We start from the raw sequence: 20,962 nt of genomic DNA, 5'->3' as shown, positions 1-20,962 counted from the left end.
GGATTTTGGTGACATTTGTGTTATTATTTTAAAATTAACATAATTTAAACGTTTATTATAGCTTTCAAAATATCCAAGTATGCTAATACTGGTACTGAAAAACATCCTGAAAATCTGTAACTTTGAAACAGAAATGTGATAAAACACTATGATATGGCATTCTGTCAATTTATGAGGTACAACTGAGAAATATTAGAAGTGATGCTGATATTTAAAAGCACCAGTAAAGCAAAAATACAGCACAACGGCTGCAGATTTATACATTCTGAGGATGCATTTCCCCATACTCTACCCCCAGACTAGGGGATAATCAGTCTTGAATTATGTAAGTTCTTTAGGAGCACATCTCAATAATCAATACATCCATGCCTTTTATGAATCCCTGTTATCCAGGCTTGGAAAAGATTGTTTAGGTTGAAAAATACACATAGCAAGATACTTATTTGTCTGACACTGAGTAGAAAATCTTTAAGGGGTTAGAAGAAGTAAATTTTCCTTCTTCTTTAAAACTTGTCAGTAGATATTTAGTGAAATTATTTTATGCACACCACCCTGCTTTGTTTGTTGTAGGGAAGCAGAACGTTTCTTGCACTTATTTACAGATGGAGAAAGGAGGACGGTCACTTCCTGGTTGTAGCTTTGCTCTAAACACATTCAAAGTCCTTTGGTTTTTACATCAGGTAATATAAAGTGATAAAGCTTTTAATAATAATCGCAGGCTTCCCTGGTGGTGCCGTGGTTGAGAGTCCGCCTGCCGATGCAGGGGACGCGGGTTCGTGCCCTGGTCCAGGAGGATCCCACATGCCATGGAGCGGCTGGGCCCGTGAGCCATGGCCGCTGAGCCTGTGCGTCCGGAGCCTGTGCTCCGCAACGGGAGAGGCCACAACGGTGAGAGGCTCGCGTACCGCAAAAAAAAGATAATAATAATAATCGGTTATATTTAAATGGTGCTCATTATGTTCTGGACACTGTTCAAACTGCCTTAATAACTCCTTTGATTTTCATGGCAACCCTTTCAGGTAGGTGCTCACTCTTACTTCTGCCATTTTACAGCTGAGAAGATAGAAGCACAGGGAGGTTAAGTGACTAGTCAAACGTCTTAAAACTAATAAGTTTAGAGCTGAGAGGCAATGCAGGCTGGCTGGCTGGCTCCAGAGTCCGTATCCTCAGTCACCATGCTCTGGCCTCTCAGAAAGCTCAGCGATGAGGAAGGATCCTCTGGTCAGAGCCGTCATACCTGGAGGGGAAGTTGCTCTGCAAACAAGGGGATGTGTTCCCATGTAAGAAGAATTACTGTATGGAACAGATCCCTGTCGTAAAATAGTTGTTCAGAAACCCTAAAGTTTGCACTTGGTAGCTGGATGCTGAAGGAGGGTAGAATAGATTATGGCAAGTCTGAGGCAGTGAGGGTGAGGGCCAGGCTCTGCCCCAGAGAGAATCCTGTGCTGAGTCCAGAAGGCCTGCTGCGACTCAGGGGCGGGGCCGTGGGCTGTGCTCCCCAGTGGCCACCTTCCTCCCCTCTCCCTCCGCCAGCACCCAGTCACTGGGGAGTCCGAAATCCAACCGGGCCGAACTTGCCTTCAACAAGACGTTTGTTAGGCACGATACAGTCTTCACGGTAGTGGGTTTACAATGATGAAAACGACCGAGTCCCTACCTCAGGCTTTGTCTAGAAAGCCTCACGTGACTTCAGAAGCCCCTCCTCGCCCCTCCACCCCGCCGAGCTCCCCATCTTCTTGTGACGCCTGAAACTATTTTAAGAGTGGTGAAAACAGTCAATTTCACAGCTAAGAAGATGAAAATGGTGGTGTCTGGTTTGGGAGCTTCCTGTTAGCGTGAATGAGTTTGTCAAGAGCTTTGGGTTTGTTGGACAGCCAGCGTAAATGACTACAGTCAGGTCCTTCCCTTTTACTAGGTGGGGGAGGACCGAGGCCTGAGTGGGGAGGAAGGATACAGGATGAGAAGGAGAGTGACGGGCTTTGCCCAGGTGACGTCAGCCTCATTATCTTACTGTCCAGACTTGAAACTACTTGAGATTTGTGCCCAGAATGAGGTGAGCCCTGATTATTTTCACTTGGGCAGGGAGAAATAGAAGCTGAGTACAGAATATTTGACGGTGAAGCCATAGAAACAGGTCCTGGAGTGTTCCTATACTTTTTTTTTTTTTTTTTTTTTTTTTTGCGGTACATGGGCCTCTCACTGTTGTGGCCTCTCCCGTTGCGGAGCACAGGCTCCGGATGCGCAGGCTCAGCAGCCATGGCTCACGGGCCCAGCCACTCCGCGGCACGTGAGATCCTCCTGGACCGGGGCACGAACCTGTGTCCCTTGCATTGGCAGGCGGACTCTCAACCACTGCACTACCAGGGAAGCCCTCCTATACATTTTTAAAAACCAGGCTGACTTTGTATAAAGGAACCTTTTCTCATTTTGCTTGTTAGTCAAGCTGTCACAGCTCAGACTAATGTCCCAGGGGAGGTGTGTAACACAGGCCCTCCCTGAATGTGGGATTCCCTGCTTTACACTTCCCCCTTAAAGTTTGGTTGCATCAGGTGTTTGTATTCCATTTATAACTTTGTGGGACTGCTATTCTTAAGAGCTAGGAATTTTGTAAATTTAGAAACAGCTTTCAGGAAACAAATACATTTCTATAATATGGCTAATTTGTTATAGGTGTGATTTTTGAAGGCCACCAGTCCTGTTTTTTACAGTTAAAAAAATGTTTCCTATATGTTTCAGTAAATTGTAAGACTTAGGAATTTGAAAAAGAGGCATGACATTATTCATTTACTTACTTTCTAAATACCTAGTGTGTGAAATGTGAAAATACTTTTTAAAAGAAATATCAAGTCCGTCTCAGCATTTAAAAATTAAAATTTTGGATATCATGAATGCAAGGGTACTGCTAGGTCATTCTTTAAATTTGATTTCCTTAGTCCTGGGTTAATATCACTTTGGTTATTGCCATTACATTACAGAGTCACTGCCTTTGAGGCTGTTCCTCTGAAGGAGTAAAGATAAAAGCAAATGAACTTTGTTTAATTGACTAATTAACATTTTAAGATACTAAAGGTGTCTACATTTCAGGTGACTACAGTTAATTTACCCAGTATACACACCACTCTTCTACTGCTTTTCAGCGTGCTTCCCTACACTAGTCTTTCTGGCCAGGATTACAGCCCTCTCTCTTCCTTCTGCTCTGCTTGTCATGTGTGGGTTTCATGTGCCAGTGTCTTTTCAATGCACCTTTATTCAGCACTGGATGTGTGCAAGTGGTGCCAGGAGTACAAAACTGAGTAATAGGCGTCCTTTCCTGAGTCATCACCTGGTGGGGACCAACCACAGTGGGGACTCAAGTAAGGTTCAGTCCAGAACCTTCCTGGGGGTGGGGAGATCAGGATGCAAGGGAAGAGGGGAGTCCTGGCATCTAGAGATGGGCCTTGAAGAATGGGAGGAAGGGGAAGAGGTTTCCTACGTGCCAGTCCCTGCTCTAAGCACCACCTGTGTATCAGTGTATTTTATCCTTTTAAGAGCCATATAAGGTACATTCAGTTGTTATCTGCATTTTATACAGAGGACGCTGACACAAAGAGAAGTAAAGTAACTTGTTCACGAGCACACAGCTCATCAGTGGTACTGCTGGGGTTCTAACCGAGGTAGTCTGGTTGCAGAGTCCATGCTGTGAATGGCTACACTGGACGGTTGGGGTTTGGAGAAGTGACGATTAAGCATTGTGACACCCGGGAGGTAGATGGGGAAGCCACGGTGATCACGGGGGTAGACAGGTCAGTTTGGGCCATTTTGCTAAGTTCCTGGAATCCGACACTGAAGGGGATGATTGTAACATAGCCATAGGCTTTGTGGGTCCCATCATCTCTGCCGCTTCGTTTGGTGGCATATTGTATTATATGAGGCAAGTCTGTCTTCTTTTCTCTGTGGTATTCAGGATAACCTAAATCCCGTGATAGTGTTTCAAGGGCCCTTTTGGAGCTACCACCTGAACTTGTTGGTTCAGTGGCTCCGTCATATTTCCTAGTTCACTGGAGTGATTCATTTTGTTTGTTTGTTTTTATAAAGTGAATGGTGTGGGTTTTTTTTAAAATTTCATTTTATTTTTGGCTGCACTGGGTCTTTGTTGCTGTGCATGGGCTTTACTCTAGTTGTGGCAAGCGGGGGCTACTCTTCATTGCGGTGCTCGGGCTTCTCATTGCAGTGGCTTCTCTTGTTGTGGAGCGCGGGCTCTAGGCGCACGGGCTCAGTAGTTGCGGCGCACGGGCTCAGTAGTTGCGGCTCACGGGCTCTAGGGCGCAGGCTCAGTAGTTGTGGCGCACGGGCTTAGTTGCTCCACAGCATGTGGGGTCTTCCTGGACCAGGGCTCGAACCCGTGTCCCCTGCATTGGCGGCAGAATCTTAACCGCTGTGCCACCAGGGAAGCCCCAGGAGTGATTCATTTTTAAAAGAACCCTGAAACTGCCTTTCATTACACCCACGTCTCAGGAAGACCTCATACTACGCTGTTACAAGTACTGACATACGGCTAATTGCACTGTGAAGGATTTGGACTTTTTGAAGCTTACTGGTATGTTTTTCAGCAGATAACGGATAATCAGAAAATAAATTCCCTTGGTACAACATCACACCAGAAGAAAATGGTGAATGTTTTTGAACCCTGTCTGGTGTTATTACAGTAGTAGAAATCTCCACACCAGAAAAATCGTACCTCTGGTGTGAATGGGCTAAGGTGGGATGGTAGCTTTGATCTCACACTTGGCCGTGGGTTGGAATCCCACAGCCCGCTAGCTGACTTTCTCTCTCTCGCTCGCTCTCTCTGTTTCTCCCCAGAAGCCCCTTGTGCCACGCCGCTGATCTGCAGCTTCGGGAGGCCGGTTGACCTGGAGAAGGACGACTACCAGAAGGTGGTGTGCAACAACGAGCACTGCCCTCACAGCACCTGGATGCACCTGCAGTGCTTCTACGAGTGGGAGAGCAGCATCCTGGTCCAGTTCAACTGCATCGGCCGGGCCCGCAGCTGGAACGAGAAGCAGTGCCGCCAGAACATGTGGACCAAGAAGGGCTACGACCTGGCCTTCCGCTTCTGCTCCTGCCGCTGTGGCCAGGGTCACCTGAAGAAGGACACGGACTGGTACCAGGTGAAGCGGATGCAGGATGAGAAAAAGAAGAAGTCGGGGTCGGAGAGGAACACCGGGAGGCCCCCCGGTGAGGCGGTGGAGGAGGCCAAGAAGTGCCGGCCGCCCACCAAACCCCAGAAGGGCCTGAGCCACGACCTGCCCCGCCGGCATTCCATGGACCGGCAGAACTCCCAGGAGAAGAGCGGCGGGGCCGCAGCCTACGGGGCACGCTCCCCCTGCGGCTCCCCGGGCCAGTCCCCGCCCACCGGCTACTCCATCCTCTCCCCCGCCCACTTCAGCGGCCCCCGCTCCTCCAGGTACCTCGGGGAGTTCCTAAAGAACGCCATCCACCTGGAGCCTCACAAAAAGGCTCTGGCGGGGGGCCACGTGTTCCGAAACGCCCACTTTGACTACAGTCCGGCCGGGTTGTCAGTTCACAGGGGGGGCCACTTCGACGCGCCCGTGCAGTTCCTGCGGCGCCTGGACCTGTCCGAGCTTCTCACCCACATCCCCCGGCACAAGCTGAACACTTTCCACGTGCGGGTGGAGGACGATGCCCAGATGGGCCAGGGCGAGGATCTGCGGAAGTTCATCCTCGCGGCCCTCAGCGCCAGCCACAGGAACGTGGTGAACTGTGCCCTGTGCCACCGGGCGCTCCCGGTGTTCGAGCAGTTCCCGCTGGTGGACGGAACTCTGTTCTTAAGCCCCTCAAGACACGATGAGATCGAGTACGATGTTCCCTGTCACCTTCAAGGTACAGGTGTTCGCTCACCTTGCCTGTTTTCTGTTTGTGAGAAGTGAAAAGCCAACAAGAAGGGATGGCTCTGTTGGGGCTTAATTTTAACTGCTGACGTGTTTTTATTCTAGTCAGGAGCTAGCTAACTTTTGAATATTTCAGCTCTGCCCAGTGAGGTGGTGTCCTTGCCTCTGATGTCACACTATACCAAGTACAGTGGTCCTGGTGGGTAATTTTATGTTTCTGTCTTGCTGTAATTTGAAGAGAGGATTCAGGTGTATAACTTTTCGTAATTGGGAGGAACTTTAGAGAAGGAATTGCATAAAATGTTTCACTTTCTATAAAAATAGGTGCCTTTGAAACCTGTGTTACTGTGCCCAGCAAGCTGTGTATTCTCTCTGATCCTTGTAAACATAACACAGCGAGGGAAGGGTCAGTGTGTTTTTAGATTAGTTGAATTAATCTTGAAATGTATGAAAGGTGAGACTTTCTTGATATCAGCAAAAGGAAAATGAAAGCTCAGGTATTACCCTGGTGGTGAGGCGTGGGGAGCTGCTTCTTATTATTATTAGTGCTGTGATGACATACAAAGACTGGGACATTTCAGCCAGAAAATGGATAACAGGGGGTGGGTCAGTTGTCAGAGAAATCTGTCAATTCATGTAAAACTACTGGATTTATATAAATATGGGATCCATGACATATAACCCATTTATAACTTTAAAAGTGTGCTTAAAAAAATCTATAGTAAAAATGATATATCCCCACCTATCTTCTTCCCACCCACCCCTGGTGTCTCACTTCTCAGAGTGAGACACTTTCAAATCTTAACTGATTCTTCAGGTTTTTACCATCATAATTTTAAAGCTGCTATCTTCATTCTCCGATTTTAGATATTACCTCTGGATTTACTTTTTTTTTTTTTTTTTTTCTTTTTGCGGTATGCGGGCCTCTCACTGTTGTGGCCTCTCCCGTTGCGGAGCACAGGCTCTGGATGCGCAGGCCCAGCAGCCATGGCTCACGGGCCCAGCCGCTCCGCGGCATATGGGATCCTCCCAGATCGGGGCACGAACCCGTATCCCCTGCATCGGCAGGCGGACTCTCAACCACTGCGCCACCAGGGAGGCCCTGGATTTACTTTTAAGGTGGATGATGGTTCATGCTTTCTTGCATCTTCCTCTTTCTCTCAGGATAATCCATCACAATTCTTAGTTAAATCCTTAATGATTTTGTTATTATGAGTATATAAATATTTAGTGCTGAGCCAAGAAGTATAGATGTATTTCCTATTTAGAGAACTGTATGTTCTGGGACTGTTTTTGTTTTTGTTTTGCAGTACGCGAGCCTCTCACTGTTGTGGCCTCTCCCGTTGCGGAGCACAGTCTCCGGACGCGCAGGCTCAGCGGCCATGGCTCACAGGCCCAGCCGCTCCGTGGCACGTGGGATCTTCCCGGACCGGGGCACAAACCCATGTCCCCTGCATCGGCAGGCGAACTCTCAACCACTGTGCCACCAGGGAAGCCCTCCTTTTGTTTTTATCAAAGTTAATAATTGCTTCACATTTTCATTTGCGTAGCCTTTTTTTTGAAGCTTTGGGCTAGTGGTTCTAACTCTCCAGCAGCTCTACAAACCACCTTTCAAAAACATGTCCACATACCTGTCAAACATTTTTATGAATTTTTTTCTAGAAATTTCCTTCATGGAGCCTTTCATCTTCCTGCTCCTGTCTGTCCTGCTGCACTTAATGCCTGCTGTACTACATAGCTGTCCTTCTAGGAATTCTTTAATCTCTTTCCTGTTTTTTATCTTCTGTTGCCTAGATCCCATACTTTCTTTTTTCTTGGTAAATTTCCTCAGTTTGTTAAGAAGCATCCCCTAGGAGCTTTCTGAGAAAGGAAGCATGGGAATAGATGTTTTGAGATTTTGAAAGTCTGGTAGTATCTTAATTCTATCTTCACACTTCCAAGTTATAATTATTTTCCCTTTGGAATAGTTTTCCATTTGGAATATTTTCCCATAGTCTTCCAAGTTATAATTATTTTCCCTTTGGAATTTTGAAGGCATTACTTCACTGTCTCCTGTCTTCCAATGTTGCTACTGAGAAATCTAATATTATTCTTATTCCTGGCCCTTTATTTCCCCTTTCCATCCTCCAAAGGTTTTTAGATTTTCTCTAATATTCTGAAGTTTCATCATGATGTCTTTTTTTCCATTTGTTGGGCAGGATGCTTTCTTGGCTTTTTGATTTTGTAAACTTATAGTCTTCAATTTGGGGAAATTTTCTTTTATTTCTTTGATGATTTCCTCCCATTTTCATTTTCTTTCTTTCTTCCTTCCTTCCTTCCTTCCCTCCCTCCCTCCCTCCCTCCCTCCTTTCTTTCTTTCTTTTTTTCTTTCTTTCTTTCTTTCTTTCTTTCTTCTCTGTAGAACAGTTAATCAGATGTTGGACCTCTTAGATTGATCCTTTTTTTTTTTTGAGGAGGGGGGAGATCCTTTATTATGTATATTTTTGGCCCTGTTCATCTCTTTATCTTTATTCTGCTTTCTGGAAGATTTCTCTGATTTTATATTCCAGTATTTTTACTGAGTTTAAGATTTTCTATTATCTATTATATTTGTAATTTCCGAAAGTTCTTTTTAATAGCATCCTGTTCTTGTTTCATGCATGCTATTTCTGTTTCATCTTTCTCAGCAGGGAAAGGGAGCTGAATTTGCGAGGAGTGGTCTCATTCATTTTCTAGAGTTTTGCCTACTGTCCTGTGTCTTTTAGCCTTTGTCATAGGGCAAGCCACTCTAAAGCTTAGTGGTGTAAAACAGTGATGATTTATAATTTCTCACAATTCTATGAGTTGGTTGGTTAGGATGGCCTCTCACACATGTCTAGCAGTTGGCAGTCTGGTTGTCCTTGGGAGCCTCAGCTAGAATGGCTTATCCCTGTTTATATATCCTTTCATCTGCCGGTAGACTAGCCTGGGCTTTTTCACATGGTGTTCTCAGGATAGCATTAAAGATGGTGAGAATGGAGCTGCATGGCCTCTCTCTCTTGAGGCTTAAGCTTGGGACTGAGTAACATCACTTCCATCACATTCTATTCTTCAAAAAAATAAGTTGTAAGGCTATCCCAGATTCAGGGGATGATTCAACAGACTCTGCTTCTTGATGAAAACAGTTGTATAGAATGTGTGGTTATTTAGTAATTTGTTATACCCCACTCTTTCTCTTTCAGCACCTCATCTCAACCTCCCCTGTGCTTGTTTTCCAGTTTCAGAGCTAAACCATTTATTACTTCTCCATCTAATTTCTGATCTCATATTCAGGGTTGCAAGTACCTCATAGTTTCATGGAAGATAGAATTTGTATTTTGTTACTTGTACTTTATACTGTGTGGGAATAATTTTAGAGAGAAGTAGATGGAAACATCTTCACTTCACCATTTTATGACTGGAAGTATTCTTTATGAAGATGAATGAGGGTACAAGGGTACAGGGTACATGAGAGGAGAGTTGTCCTTTTTCTATTCATGATGGACAAATCCTTTTCATTTAATCTGTTCACCAACCAATCAAACTTATGAATTGCATACTTGTACTGGGTACTATCAGTCCTTGCCACTCATCAGTCTATAATCCTAGGATATAAGATGCATTTGCAAAAGTGTAACTAACTTTACCAGACCTAAGGCACTAGTACCACCTTTGGAACTGGTATCGCCTGGATATTATGTACGTGAAGCAACCTATCATTTCCAAAGAGGAAGGGGACACTTTGTCCTGGGTAGTCAAAGGAGGTAATGTGAAGGCAGATGTCAAGAGGGGCACTGGACTTTGATAAGTACATGGTCTAACTACACTGGGGGGTTGTTGATAAGGAGTAATGCAAGCAAAGGAATAGTTGTTCATAAAAAGGTCAGGAGACAGTGAGAGAACCGAAGAGCACCATCTGGTTGGAGCAGAGGTTCTAGAGTAGGAAATGAGTAAGGTAGGTGGAGAACAGATTGTGGGTGCCCTTTCAAGCCATAACAAAGAGCTTTGCCATATTGATGAATTGAAGGGTTTAACAATTTTTTTTTTTTTAAAGCCAGTGGTTGCCTGGGGGAAAAGTTGTTTGAAAGGGGTGGAAGCTACACAGTTGAAATTTAAATCTGTATTCTAGATGCAAGGAGAAGAGAGACAGCTGGGTGGTGATGGTGGGGATTGAAAGGTGGGAACAGCTCTAAGAGATTATATTAAAGCAAAGATCACAGCTTTGGAGACGGCTTTACTGTACGGGATAAAGATGTGTCCTTGTTGGCTCACTTTGGCTCTAGACCAGGTAAACGGTATTGTCACGAACAGTAGAGAAAGTTGGGGAAGGGACCTGATCTTAGAGGAAAGAAGATGGGGTACTTGTGTGTATTGGGTTTGAAGAGATGTTGGGACTTTTGTTTGGAGGTGTCTTTCACAAGCGCTATTAGAAATAAACATTTAGGATGAACACTGAAGCTTATTTTATAAAATTAGTGGCTAAAAGAGTGGAAGAGGCCTTGAATGGGAAGAAAAGAGAAAGAAAAGGAGGAGTATATGACAGACCCCAGGACTAGATCTTAAGGGTACCCATCAGAGTGGATGGAGAACGGTAAAAATTAGACAGGCCTAAGAATTTTGTGTACGTGTGTGTGTGTGTACACACCTAAGTACATACACACATTATCCAAATAGATAATGGATGTGTTAGATGTGCACTACAGAAGTCTTGAGAGGTTTAACTGTTGATGATAAAATCTGAGGATCTGGTGGTTTTATCAGCACCAGACAAGTCAATGCCATAAGTGGGGCCTTGTCATATGTCCGTGTTTTTATTGCCACATCTCGAAGTCCATGCCATCTTTTTTTATAACAAGCCAGTGTCAATAATTTCTTCCATCACAGAGTTTCAACCATGTATTCCTTAAAGCATTTTCAGTTCCAGGAGGAAGGCATGTTCCAGGCCACAAGATTCCAGGCTGCAGTTGATTATATGCTGCTGAAATAATGTGTAATTTCCAGTGGTGGACCGTGGGGATTGTCATTCCCTTGCCCTGGGCCCTTTCCCCCTCAGTGCCCTCCCCACCCTCCAGCTCCAGCCTCTTTTCCCTGATTTTTCCAGAAGAAGATGTTTTTGTTCGGTTTTAATAATTTATTAAGGTTGATCGAGTTAGGAATTTCTTTTGGTACAATAGTTCTTTACCACTTAAAACCATAGGTAATTATTCTCTCAGAAATCTGCTTTCTGTTTGAACTCACAACCCTAGAATTTAGCAATTTTAAATTCTTAGTATTTAGGACAATATATAACAGTAACTGAAACAAATTCCCAGCCAGGAATTCCCGTGATGTAGCCTGGAGGTTAAGAGTCAGACAAGTCTGGACTTTGCTATTTATTATCTTTTTGAACTCGGGCAAGCTATTCCAGCTCTCTAAGCTTCAGTTCCTCCTATCTGAAGTAGGAATAACAGTAACGCCTACTTTAGAGGTTTGTTGTGAGGGTTAAATGAAATGATTCATGTAGCCTCCTAGCACAGTGTCAGATCCTTGGTAAGCACTCAGTGAAAGTTCCCTGTCAGCTTCATCATCATGGTCATTGCTACCAACATGTGACTTCTCCGTCTGTCCCTGTCCCCACCCTTCCTAGCAGCCACCTTGATGTCTTTGAATGTTTGAGATCTGCAGTGTTTGAGAACTCCATCTAGGATGGAGATTGGAAATGAAGCCTTTTCCAGTGGCTGCTAGATATTGAACTGACATCCTGAAATGCCCCAGGACACTCTGAGTGTGAGATGGTTTTATTTTCAGTGCCCTACAGCAGAGGTGGGCAGTATTGCAAGAAGCTCTTGTCACCCTTCCCATTTTTTGGCATAGAGGCCCCCAAGGTTATAACGTCTTCGGCTGTTAATATATCCCATCCATTCATGTAACATACAATTATGGAGTGCTTCCCGTGTTCCAGATATTGTGCAAGACACTGAGCCTTCAAGGAGGGCATAGTTCCTGCCCTCAGGGAGGGGGAGAGAGAGTCTCGTAAATGAGTGAAATGAAAGATTTCCCTGTAAGTACTGTATACCCCTTTCTAATGGGTAAGGAGCAGGCTGGTCCTTAACCGCTGAAAATATGAAGGGCATGGTCTGGCTGATGGCAGCAAGCAGCACACTCTGAATAAGACACTTAGGGGTATGTGTTCTGCTGCTGGTAGTTTTCTAGCTCAGTGGAACCCCCTACCCCCACATAGAGAGCAGTGTTGTTGTTGTTCATTACACATTGCCCAGACAGATGCTGGACATTCCATTTCTTCCCCGATTTGAACCTGAACCCTTCCATATAAACTAGGGTGACATCTTTCCTTTATGAGCATTATATATTGATAAATAGAGGAGGAATGGGCTTATGACTTTCAAGAGCCCAGTAAATAACAAGACATTGAACTCCTTTGAAAAAAAAGAAAACACACAAGTAAGATATAATTCTGGTTCCTAAATTGGATGTGGTGATGGATGGGCAATTTTGGAGACAAGAACAGTTAACATAGTAATTTTGACTATGGTGTAATTCTGGGCTACCAATACCAAGACAGACTTTGGACTTTTTCATGATGGGACTTGTTGATGGATGAGAGCCCGTGAACACAGACCAACATTGCTGGTTCAGCCTCCATAATCCACAGTAGATCTCTGAGCAGAAAGTCCTGCATGATCACAGGCTGCTTTTGAGCATCTGTAGCTTAGTCATTTTGAGTTTGGATGTCCGTATTAGAAACCTGGCAGCACTTTTCGGAAAAATGAATTGAAGCCGGTATTTAATAAGATTGAACTTAAAGTATGTGTCCCACTGACAATAGTTAGTAATCCATCCTTATTGTAAAAGGGCAACTTGGGGATACATGATAAATATCATCTATTTTGCTTTATATATTTATTCAAATGATAAAGTTTTGCTTATAACTGATAGATGAGCCATTGTTTTAATCCCCTTTGGTGACAAAAGGTGATTTCTTGGCCAGCCACTCTCAGCATCGTGTCTTCTGTGTACAGGGAGGCTCATGCATCTGTACGCAGTGTGTGTGGACTGCCTGGAAGGGGTTCACAAGATCATCTGCATCAAGTGTAAGTCGCGGTGGGATGGCAGCTGGCACCAGCTGGGCACCATGTACACCTATGACATCCTGGCCGCCTCTCCATGTTGTCAGGTTGGTATTTACCCCAGAGTGAGTAGTGGGTGCTATCAGGCTTCTGTCCCCAAGGGAATGCAGAGGAGTTAGAGGCATCACTGTGGTTATGTTGGAGGAGGTGGGAGGGTGTGGAGAATGTGCTTCAGGAGTGAGCAGCCATGGGACCCCCCAAAGTCCAGCAGTGATGGTTGATTTACTGCAGCATGGTGCTGCTGTTACTGAAATACTAGGCAGTCATTAAAAGGGATCTTGTAATTATGTGGGAAATATTTTCAGTATTTTAAGTCAAAAAAGCCACCTTTAAATGGCAGAATAATATGCTTCCATTTGTAAAAAGTGAACATGAAAAGGAACCTGCTAGCCTATTACCAGAGGTTGTCTCTGGGTTGTGGGATGCTGAGTGGTTCCTTTAGTTTTCTTTTTGCTTACTTATATTTTTTAATGTTTTATATGATTAACATAGTTTCTAGTAAGAAAAAGTTGTCATTTAAAAGGAAAGAAGAAAGTTTCACTTTCTTTAATAGTCAGGGTTTTCTTTTTGTTTCCTTTCTGTGGGACAGTGCAGTTATCCAGGAACTGCCTGCCCTGTCAGGTGCTTGAGGTTGACTTGAAAGATTTGTAGTCCTTAAAGCTCTGCTAAGGGGGGGGCATCTTCTGATGCTAAGAAAGCATCTGAACTTTAGCTGTCATGAGGAAAAGAGGGAAGTATTAACATTGGAAAATGCCTTACATAAGTCCATAGAAACACAGGAGACAAAACAAAATCCTTGGAAGTATCTTGATTTATTTCTAAGTGCTTTAGAAAAGAAAACACTTGTTATATAATTCTTTGAAATTCATGGATTGGAGAGACATTTTCCTTCCCTCTTAAGTGGCTAAGTCTTTAATATAAATACTTGATAAACATTTCATTAGTTTTATTACATAGTTTTATATCTTTAGCATTATGGTTTGACTTTTATAAAGAGAATATCCTTACCATTATTGGTTTATTCAGAAGATAAGCTGTGTAGGTTGAATTAAAAGGTTGGCACAGTTGGTATTTCAGGTATGCTGTGTCCGTACTAGTGATCTTAGAAGAGAAATATGGTAGTGAGAGACCTGGATGGCCATCTGTAGCCTGTCGTTTGATTCCAGATAAGATTGACTCCTTTACGCTCTTCTCATACATGGACCACATTTCCATTTAAAACTTAGCCTTGGAAGTGAGATATCATTGTCTTTTAGTTATTCACTGTAGCACTTTATAATACCCACTTTTCCTTGATGCCAGCTCTTGAAATGAGAGGAACAAAAGGAAGGGACGCCTCTCTCCCACACACACCAGACAGGGTTATCTTTTAAAGAAATAAGGAAGTGAAAGAATGTGTGGGCCTATAACTCATAGAGTGTTAGCACTGGAAAAGACTCGTATTTTCCACATACAGTGGAGGCCTAAACAATTAGAATGTTTTTCCCAGGTCTCCCCACACGTGTCACAGCCGTGACCACAACCTCTGTCACTCCCAGTCTTGTGCTCTTTGTACGCCACCACTGAAAGGCACTGGGGTTATTTCCTCACCTTCAGGGAGAAAAGCAGAATGGAGTCCTGCCACACCCAGCCTGCTATTCCTCACTATGTATTTCTTCCTTAAAACAATTTAAGCCCAAACACTTCTTTTCTGGCCCCTTACTGAAATGGAAAACAGGTTTGATTACTTTTGGCTTAAAAAAAATCAATTAACTATATTCACTGAGAAGGTACAAGGGTTAGACACTATTAAGGCATCAAGGAGTGTCTTCCAATAAGACTTCGAGGCCAAGATAAGCAGGAATTCATTATTAGAAAGGAATAATAGGTTAAACAGAGTGGTTAAAGAGAGAGGTTTGCTTAGAATCTCACTTTTAATATTGTTCAGAGAGATTAGTCAGTTAAAAGGGAGTTTATCTCAGGTTACAGAAAGGTAGTCCATGTAATGGCTAAGAGGGTAGGCTCTGGAGTAAGCTACCGTGGTTCAGATCTCAGCCTTTCTGCTTTATCACCATGTGCCTCAGTTCCATCATCTAAAATTCATGTACTACTATCTACCTACAGGAGCGTTTTGAGGACAAAATGAGATTATACTTCTCTATTACCTTTTTAGAATGAGTCTGAATTGAGAGTCTTATAATTTCTAGTTATTCACTGAAGTCCTTGGACCTATTGCCAAAAGCTTGGGTCTTGTACTGTTAGAGGGAGGCTGGAGCATGTATAAAGGTACAGTGTGCTCGCAGGTTCCAGAAGCATCAGGGTAAAGGTGGCCCTTATTCCTGGATCCTCAATTTTACTAGAGTATTTTAGGGAAATTTTATTTTTACTCCAAAGAAAACAGAAATGTAGTAACGAGTAGAATGAAAAATGTATATGGATTTTCAATATAAACAAAAAAAATCTTCAAAGAAATTTCATGCAGGTTTGGATGAGGGAAGTTGGTTTCAGTCACTTTTTAAAATCCAGGAGGCAGAGATTTCCAGTTGTTCGGGGAACTTTACCGGAGAAGTTTAGGCGGCACAAGTTGAGAATTTTCTTGCCACCAGTAGGAGTAATTACTAGCAGAGCTGCACATCGCGAGAGAAGAGTCATTAATCTTTCAGGCTGATGGGTGAATATTTGAGTGTGTATCTCATGCTTATCTGATGCTCTGCGTACCCTGTTTTGGGTAATAAAAGGGATGCTTTACTAAACTCTTGGTGAGTTTCCCAGGTAGAGCAGTCTCACGTTTTCGTTGGTTTGACGTTGGCAGGGCTGTGAGGTAGAGGGGTACTGTGGCTCACGGCATCTTGTGTTCCCCCCCACCAGGCCCGCCTGAACTGTAAGCACTGCGGGAAGCCAGTGATCGACGTGCGGATTGGGATGCAGTACTTCTCCGAGTACAGCAACGTCCAGCAGTGTCCACACTGTGGCAACCTGGACTACCATTTCGTGAAGCCATTTTCCTCCTTCAAAGTTCTCGAAGCTTATTGATGAAAGCTTTGCTTTAGTAATAGCTATTTTATTGATATTATTACTTTATTACATATCTTTTCTAGGGAAGCCTTCTGTGACATTCATTTCTTTTCTAATTGAAAGGAGAGTTCCTTTGTGTATGTGTGCCACTAAAAGGGGGCCTGCGCCTTGCCTTCTCTTGACTCCCGAGTGTTAGTCTGTGGTCACGACCAGAGCCCAGCCGGTACTCCTGTGAGCTTGGGGGAGCGGTTAACTATCACTAAGGGTCTCTCGGGCAGCTTTTAGGGTGGTGGGGAGGATGGGGTGAATTCAGGAAAGGGATTATGTGGTCATAAGCTGAGAGCACGGTAGGAGTTGGGAAGAAACTCTTACTAAAATGTTAACTGTCTAAAGACCCACTTTTAGATCTTCTCTGGGCCTTGGGAGAAACATGTGACAAGTGAATGTAATCTGTGCCTGGAGAGCTGATGGTGTGTTTGTCCACCTTGGTTTGGCGTTCCGCAGCGCACGCTGGCCTGCAGTTTCCCCTCACTGACAGATCTTTGGAAGGTGGACATGAGCCCTGATTCTATCCCTGTTGTAGTTTAGCAGCCAGTTTTCATACCGAAAATAATATCCAAATTATAAGGTATATGAAAATATATATTTTTAGGTAAGCTGACCTATAACAAAGAGAATATGCTAAATGAATTTGGAAATGATGCAGACTGACTCAAGAGGGCAAAAAGGCAGAACGCTGTCATCTGAACTGTGTCTTTGAAGTTGGTCAAACAAGCTCTTAAGGAGAATCCAAGAGAATAACAAGATTTGAGCGGTACTGATTTATATAGGTTGCACTGTCAAAGTGCCATTTGATGTCAGATCCTTCTCACAGGTAAATCTCACAGCCACAGACCCTAACTGGTGAGTTTCAGAACCAATTGCCACACTTGTCTTTCCCCCAGATTGCTTATGGCTGCATTTTACCCCTTTAATGCTGCGTTTCCCAAATCAAAGATTTTGCCCTAAGAAGGAAAGGAAAAAATTATTTGTGAACCTTTGAGGAAAAGAATCATTTTAGTATTTCTTTTTAAAGTGTTTCATTTTGGAAAATCACTGATTATAATGCATAACAATATGTTTGAAAATAGATTATTCTGAAGATCTCCATGATACCTTACCATTGGTGAAGAAGATGACAATTTACGGAACTTGATTGGTCAGAGCATTGAGCTTTCCAAAATCCCAGCCTTCTGTTTATTAGAACTTTCTGATTTAAGTAGACTGACACCCCATACCTTTAGAGAACTGGAATTGGAATATGATTTCTCAAAAATGAATTTGATAATTTCAACTATAATACACATACATGCTAAAAGAATGTTGAAAATATGATCCTTTTATGGGTAGCTAAATTTGGGGTTATGTGAATATTTTCTATTATTTCGTTTATACCATGTTTTTTTCCTCAGAAAAACAGTTGTTTTTCCTCTCAGAAGTGTTTAGGCATCATTGCAAGTGAGTTTCAGTTCTGCTACATGGAATATTTGATGTTTTGTTTGAAAGAACACAGCTGACTGTGAGAGGTTGACTAATATTCTTTATCTTTCGGTTTGCATGATTGTAATTCAGCTGACAACATCCAGTTTGATGTTTGATGATCTGAAGAATATCACAGTGAGGGGAAATGCTGAATGTCTGTAAGAAGCAGCAAATTGTCATTGGTCTCACAGTATTTGATGCAAGGAAAAGAGGTCTATAGGACACATCCCTTGCAAATTTGTCTTTAATACACAAAGCTGTAACTGAACTAGCTGTTTTGCTATTGATTCTCTCGTGTACCCAGTTATAAAAATAGGTGAGTTTCTCTTGTCTCAGAGTACCATTGGATTTTATTTCTGAATTTAAAATGAATAGTAAAATATTTGTTCTTTAACCCACCTCAATTTCTGAAAAGAAACCTGCTTGTATTGTTGTTCTGAAGCTTCAAGTTTACATAGAGATCACATTCAGCAAGCTCCTCAGCCTAAAACTTCTGCAAGTGAAGTGTCTGATGCATTCACTACTTTCTCCTCATATTGTTGTCTACTCTGAGAAAATAAGTATGAGGAAGTTTCACTGTAAGTGAGTAACATTTGATTTCGGCGTTTATTTTGATGATTAAGTTAGGATTCTATGGATGCCAAATTGATATAAAAGGAGAGGCATAGGTATCATATCTGAGAGTATCTTTTGCCTTTAAGGCATTGCGTTCTTGTCTAAAATGGAAAATTTGGCTGATTTGAGAATAAAATGTAATTGAATATACAACCATGTGAAGAATAAATTTTATTTTGGAATCTGCTGACTTTAATATGTTCTCCACACTTTCTCAAAGTACTTTGCTCTGAGTACCTTGATAGGAATTGGAATATATCAGAAAGGATGATTATTTTTGTTGTGGTTTGGATATTAAAGGGTATTAGTCACCCAAGAGATCCACTTTCTGTTTTTCTGATAGTGTTCAATAACATGAACCTACTCATGAGTGACTAATAAGTGATTTTTATCTACTTTAACTTGTTTTAGTTTTAAGAGTTATACCTTGAACAAATAAAATTACCTGCTTTAGTTTAATGGGAAGACTGTTTCTGATCATCTCATCTTCTTCTCTGCAGGCCATCTCAGTTCTTCACTCTCTTCTGGTTGCGCTTGAAGCAGTTGATGTACTGGGTTTACACCTTAAAAGATAGACATGTGCTGTGAAGTTAGGGAGTGGGGTGAATTATCCCATTGTAATTAAGAAAGAGCTTTCCCCAAACAGTCTTTAATTCCCAGTTTTTGTAGAAGAAGCTCATTCATTTTCTGAGTAAAAAGTATTTTCGTATCTGTCTGGGGGGAAATTAACTCATCAGGAAAATATTATTAGGTGTTTAAATCCTAAAACTAACAGATAAACTGATACGTAACTTATTAGATCACCCAAACTAACTTGCTGAAATCTTTTGTTTTGTCCTGTAAGATCAATGCTTAACATGCAGTCTCTCCTCCCATGCCCAGGTCAGTAACTCCAGTTTGCTCTTCTCTTTAGTCTCATGGTAGCAGCTGTTGGGTAATTGTAGTCGGAAGCTGGGGAGGAGGTGAGGAGAAAGTGCTCTTGTTCAGTGTTTTGTTTCCTATAAAAGGATGCTGCCTAACCCAGCTCATCTCTGTGTCCTGTTGACTTTATTGTTATTCCAAGTAATTGCAAGAAAATATAATGAATGGGCATCATTAACACCAGCTCAAAAACATATTCTTATCAGTGAAGATTTCTTGTCAAATGTCTTGGATTGCACTTTTGTTGAGGGAAGACAGTGTAAATAGTTAAAGAATGTTGATAAAATTGAAACATTTGGTTATGGAATTGTGTGGTGTTAGAAGGTTTCTGTTTGTGAAATGTATGTATTAAAAATAATAAAATTTCAGAAACTAACATTGTATTCACTCTTTAGTGTGTCACTTTATTTTTTGTTGGGATTCCAGGTTTTTGAACTTGGGATTGTTTGATAAGAAAAGATAGTAGAGAAGACATTCTGAGGGTTTGGTCACTATTCAGGTAGCCACTTCAAAATCAGTACTGCAGCTAATAAAAGCTACGAACTTTTTATGCTGTTTGAAAGTGATGTACCACATGTAAATTCCCTTTGCAACAAAATAAGCATTCTGTATAACAAAGCCGGTTCCATGTGGATAATCCACAATTATTGTTCTGGTTATAGGGAATTCTATTGACTAAGTAGATAATCCTATTCTACAATTTGTTGTTGTTGCTTCTAGGCCTGTAACAATTTTCATAATAAAAAGACTGGATTATATCCTTCTTCATTATAAGAAAATGAGAACTGAGTTGCTGTTAAACTTCTTGCTGACTTGCACTGTGATCTAGTTTACCTTATCTTTCAAATTTCCTCGTCCCTTTCATTTCAGATATTATACTCAGCCAATGGATTGAAATCCACAAAGTCATAAGAACACAGGAAACGTGGGTGAAGAAAGCGTCTCCAGTGGATTCACAGCCTGTCTTACCATTATTTACTACAGATATCTGAGGCATAAATTTTATTTCATTTAAAGCCCTAACGACTTAGGATATTACACTTGTTATAGTGTAATTTATATCAACAAAATTCCTTTGCAATTCAAAAGAAAATAGTTTTTACTATAATAGAAAAAAACCAAAGTTAAACAGTGATTATTAAGAATTAAGTTTAATGGAAGAAAATCTTATTTGTTCTTAGTGGTTTCCATTTCTTTAAACCTTGCTTATATTGTTTAGACTTCAATTTAGCAGCAATTAGATTGCTAATTATATAGGCTGTTTCTCTAGTAAAGAGGTAAATTTTGGAAGGAAAAGAGCTTTTCTGGAGCTTTTGTTCTTTTCATGTTCTTTCAGCTCTCTATACACAGGATAAATGTTAGCTACTGAATGTGAAATATCTTTTTTTTTTTTTTTTTTTTTTTTGCAGTACGCGGGCCTCTCACTGTTGTGGCCTCTCCCATTGCGGAGCACAGGCTCCGGACACGCAGGCTCAGCGGCCATGGCTCACGGGCCCAGCCGCTCCGCGGCATGTGGGATCTTCCCGGATCGGGGCACGAAACCGTGTCCCCTGCATCGGCAGGCGGACTCTCAACCACCGCGCCACCAGGGAAGCCCCAATGTGAAATATCTTTGAAGATAGTAAAGTGTTGTATAGATGTACTAGAAATAATGTATTTTTAAAGAATACTTTTCTTCTAATGGCAGCCTTTAGCATTGTGATAATCACTTTATTTAAGCTCAATTTGGTATTGCTAAGCCTCAGGGACAGCAAAAACATTGTAAAAATAAGCAAAGTACTTTGTCTCATGGTGTTCAGTAAAAACACTGATTACATTTGTCAGTGTCCAAATGGAATCTGCCCTTATAGCACTGTTTCCTGGTGATGGACACCATGCCAAGTGGTTCTGATACACTTG

General features: G+C 42.3%; 1 protein-coding gene across 1 annotated transcript in view; it reads left to right on the top strand.

The window, feature by feature from the left end:
- The window catches only part of HECA (hdc homolog, cell cycle regulator), a 44,562-nt gene extending 24,784 nt beyond the window's left edge, over positions 1–19,778 (top strand). The window contains exons 2-4 of the mRNA XM_060115229.1: positions 4,840–5,880; positions 12,905–13,059; positions 15,860–19,778. Of these exons, the coding sequence (XP_059971212.1) occupies positions 4,840–5,880; positions 12,905–13,059; positions 15,860–16,024 (1,361 nt within the window). The 3' untranslated portion in view covers positions 16,025–19,778. The remainder of the gene's footprint in view (positions 1–4,839; positions 5,881–12,904; positions 13,060–15,859) is intronic.
- Positions 19,779–20,962: the final 1,184 nt, after the last annotated feature.

This window comes from Mesoplodon densirostris, chromosome 12 (genome assembly GCF_025265405.1).
Source record: "Mesoplodon densirostris isolate mMesDen1 chromosome 12, mMesDen1 primary haplotype, whole genome shotgun sequence".
In the NCBI taxonomy this organism is placed as follows: Eukaryota; Metazoa; Chordata; class Mammalia; order Artiodactyla; family Ziphiidae; genus Mesoplodon; species Mesoplodon densirostris.
The sequence above is the reverse complement of the archived record's forward strand: the minus strand, read 5'-3'. Positions and strand labels throughout refer to the sequence as shown.